At 50.3% G+C, this 3,915-nt stretch overlaps 1 protein-coding gene across 1 annotated transcript; it reads left to right on the forward strand.

The window, feature by feature from the left end:
• Window positions 1–470: 470 nt before the first annotated feature.
• Window positions 471–2,356, forward strand: LOC140908381 (uncharacterized). Its single transcript, XM_073335359.1, has 2 exons — window positions 471–1,227; window positions 1,815–2,356. Exons 1-2 carry the CDS (start codon window positions 645–647, stop codon window positions 2,354–2,356), a joined length of 1,125 nt encoding a protein of 374 aa, XP_073191460.1. The 5' UTR covers window positions 471–644.
• The last annotated feature ends 1,559 nt before the right edge of the window (window positions 2,357–3,915 follow it).

The following is a 3,915-nucleotide window of genomic DNA, read 5'->3' on the forward strand; positions in this document are numbered from 1 at the left end:
GTTAGTCTCTAAGGTGCCACAAGTTCTCCTTTTCTTTTTGCGGATACAGACTAACGCGACTGCTACTCTGAAACCTATATGCACAGAATTTCTTCCTACTCTTGCTACAAACGGTATTATTATGAATACTGGTTAGTATTTTTGTTACACCTAAATACCCTGATCGGGATTGGAAGCCCAGTGGCTTAGGCACTGTGCTAACAGAGGGGACAAGTTCCCACCCAAAACAGCTTACACCTAGTTGCTCTCGATTAGGAGTCTAAATGCCATTTTCAAAAGCATCTCTAAGCCCTGGTCTACACTAGGACTTTAGGTCGAATTTAGCAACGTTAAATCGATTTAAACCTGCACCCGTCCACACAGTGAAGCCCTTTATTTCGACTTAAAGGGCTCTTAAAATCGATTTCCTTACTCCACCCCTGACAAGTGGATTAGCGCTTAAATCGACGTTCCCAGCTCGAATTTGGGGTACTGTGGACACAATTCGATGGTATTGGCCTCCGGGAGCTATCCCAGAGTGCTCCATTCTGACCGCTCTGGACAGCACTCTCAACTCAGATGCACTGGCCAGGTAGACAGGAAAAGAACCGCGAACTTTTGAATCTCATTTCCTGTTTGGCCAGCGTGGCAAGCTGCAGGTGACCATGCAGAGCTCATCAGCACAGGTGACCATGATGGAGTCCCAGAATCGCAAAAGAGCTCCAGCATGGACCGAACGGGAGGTACGGGATCTGATCGCTGTTTGGGGAGAGGAATCTGTGCTATCAGAACTCCGTTCCAGTTTTCGAAATGCCAAAACCTTTGTGAAAATCTCCCAGGGCATGAAGGACAGAGGCCATAACAGGGACCCGAAGCAGTGCCGCGTGAAACTGAAGGAGCTGAGGCAAGCCTACCAGAAAACCAGAGAGGCGAACAGCCGCTCTGGGTCAGAGCCCCAAACATGCCGCTTCTATGATGAGCTGCATGCCATTTTAGGGGGTTCAGCCACCACTACCCCAGCCGTGTTGTTTGACTCCTTCAATGGAGATGGAGGCAATACGGAAGCAGGTTTTGGGGACGAAGAAGATGATGATGAGGAGGAGGTTGTAGATAGCTCACAGCAAGCAAGTGGAGAAACCGGTTTTCCCGACAGCCAGGAACTGTTTCTCACCCTAGACCTGGAGCCAGTACCCCCCGAACCCACCCAAGACTGCCTCCTGGACCCAGCAGGCGGAGAAGGGACCTCTGGTGAGTGTACCTTTTAAAATGCTATACATGGTTTAAAAGCAAGCATGTGAAAGGATTACTTTGCCCTGGCATTTGCGGTTCTCCTAGATGTAGTCCTAAAGCCTTTGCAAAAGGTTTCTGGGGAGGGCAGCCTTATTTCGTCCTTCATGGTAGGACACTTTATCACTCCAGGCCAGTAACACATACTCGGGAATCACTGTAGAACAAAGCATTGCAGTGTATGTTTGCTGGCATTCAACCAAAATCCATTCTTTCTCTCTCTGTGTTATCCTCAGGAGAGTGAGATATAATTCATGGTCACCTGGTTGAAATAGGGTGCTTTTCTTCAGGGACACTCAGTATAGCCCATTCCTGCTGGGCTGTTTGCCTGTGGCTGAACAGAAATGTTCCCTGCTGTTAGCCACAGGGAGGGGGGAAGGTTGAGGGGGTAGTCACGCGGTGGGAGGAGGCAAAATGCGACCTTGTAACGAAAGCACATGTGCTATGTATGTAATGTTAACAGCAAGGTTTACCCTGAAAGAGTGTAGCGACTGTTTTATAAAATGTGTCTTTTTAAATACCGCTGTCCCTTTTTTTTTCTCCACCAGCTGCATGTGTTTCAATGATCACAGGATCTTCTCCTTCCCAGAGGTTAGTGAAGCTTAGAAAGAAAAAAAAACGCACTCGCGATGAAATGTTCTCCGAGCTCATGCTGTCCTCCCACACTGACAGAGCACAGACGAATGCGTGGAGGCAAATAATGTCAGAGTGCAGGAAAGCACAAAATGACCGGGAGGAGAGGTGGAGGGCTGAAGAGAGTAAGTGGCGGGCTGAAGAGAGTAAGTGGCGGGCTGAAGACAGGGCTGAAGCTCAAATGTGGCGGCAGCGTGATGAGAGGAGGCAGGATTCAATGCTGAGGCTGCTGCAGGACCAAACCAGAATGCTCCAGTGTATGGTTGAGCTGCAGCAAAGGCAGCTGGAGCACAGACTGCCACTGCTGCCCCTCTGTAACCAACCGCCCTCCTCCCCAAGTTCCATAGCCTCCACACCCAGACGCCCAAGAACGCGGTGGGGGGGCCTCCGGCCAACCAGCCACTCCACAACAGAGGATTGCCCAAAAAAAAGAAGGCTGTCATTCAATAAATTTTAAAGTTGTAAACTTTTAAAGTGCTGTGCTTAAAGTGCTGTGTGGCATTTTCCTTCCCTCCTCCACCACCCCTCCTGGGATACCTTGGTAGTCATCTCCCTATTTGTGTGATGAATGAATAACGAATGCATGACTGTGAAGCAGCAATGACTTTATTGCCTCTGCAAGCGGTGATTAAAGGGAGGAGGGGAGGGTGGTTAGCTTACAGGGAAGTAGAGTGAACCAAGGGGCGGGGGGTTTCATCAAGGAGAAACAAACAGAACTTTCACACTGTAGCCTGGCCAGTCATGAAACTGGTTTTCAAAGCTTCTCTGATGCGTACCGCGCCCTCCTGAGCTCTTCTAACCGCCCTGGTGTCTGGCTGCGCGTAACCAGCAGCTAGGCGATTTGCCTCAGCCTCCCACCCCGCCATAAACGTCTCCCCCTTACTCTCACAGATATTGTGGAGCACACAGCAAGCAGTAATAACAGTGGGAATATTGGTTTCGCTGAGGTCTAAGCGAGTCAGTAAACTGCGCCAGTGTGCTTTTAAATGTCCAAATGCACATTCTACCACCATTCTGCACTTGTTCAGCCTGTAGTTGAACAGCTCTTGACTACTGTCCAGTCTGCCTGTGTATGGCTTCATGAGCCATGGCATTAAGGGGTAGGCTGGGTCCCCAAGGATACATATAGGCATTTCAACATCCCCAACAGTTATTTTCTGGTCTGGGAAGAAAGTCCCTTCCTGCAGCTTTTGAAACAGACCAGAGTTCCTGAAGATGCGAGCATCATGCACCTTTCCCAGCCATCCCACGTTGATGTTGCTGAAACGTCCCTTGTGATCCACCAGAGCTTGCAGCACTATCGAAAAGTACCCCTTGCGGTTTATGTACTCGCCGGCTTGGTGCTCTGGTGCCAAGATAGGGATATGGGTTCCGTCTATAGCCCCACCACAGTTAGGGAATCCCATTGCAGCAAAGCCATCCACTATGACCTGCACATTTCCCAGGGTCACTACCCTTGATATCAGCAGATCTTTGATTGCGTGAGCTACTTGCATCACAGCAGCCCCCACAGTAGATTTGCCCACTCCAAATTGATTCCCAACTGACCGGTAGCTGTCTGGCGTTGCAAGCTTCCACAGGGCTATCGCCACTCGCTTCTCAACTGTGAGGGCTGCTCTCATCCTGGTATTCATGCGCTTCAGGGCAGGGGAAAGCAAGTCACAAAGTTCCATGAAAGTGCCCTTACGCATGCGAAAGTTTCGCAGCCACTGGGAATCGTCCCAAACCTGCAACACTATGCGGTCCCACCAGTCTGTGCTTGTTTCCCGAGCCCAGAATCGGCGTTCCACAGCATGAACCTGCCCCATTAGCACCATGATGCATGCATTGGCAGGGCCCATGCTTTCAGAGAAATCTGTGTCCATGTCCTGATCACTCACGGGACCGCGCTGACGTCGCCTTCTCGCCCGGTATCGCGTTGCCATGTTCTGGTGCTGCATATACTGCTGGATAATGCGTGTGGTGGTTGATGTGCTCCTAATTGCCAAAATGAGCTCAGCGGCCTCCATGCTTGCC

This window comes from Lepidochelys kempii, chromosome 3 (assembly GCF_965140265.1).
Source record: "Lepidochelys kempii isolate rLepKem1 chromosome 3, rLepKem1.hap2, whole genome shotgun sequence".
In the NCBI taxonomy this organism is placed as follows: domain Eukaryota; kingdom Metazoa; phylum Chordata; order Testudines; family Cheloniidae; genus Lepidochelys; species Lepidochelys kempii.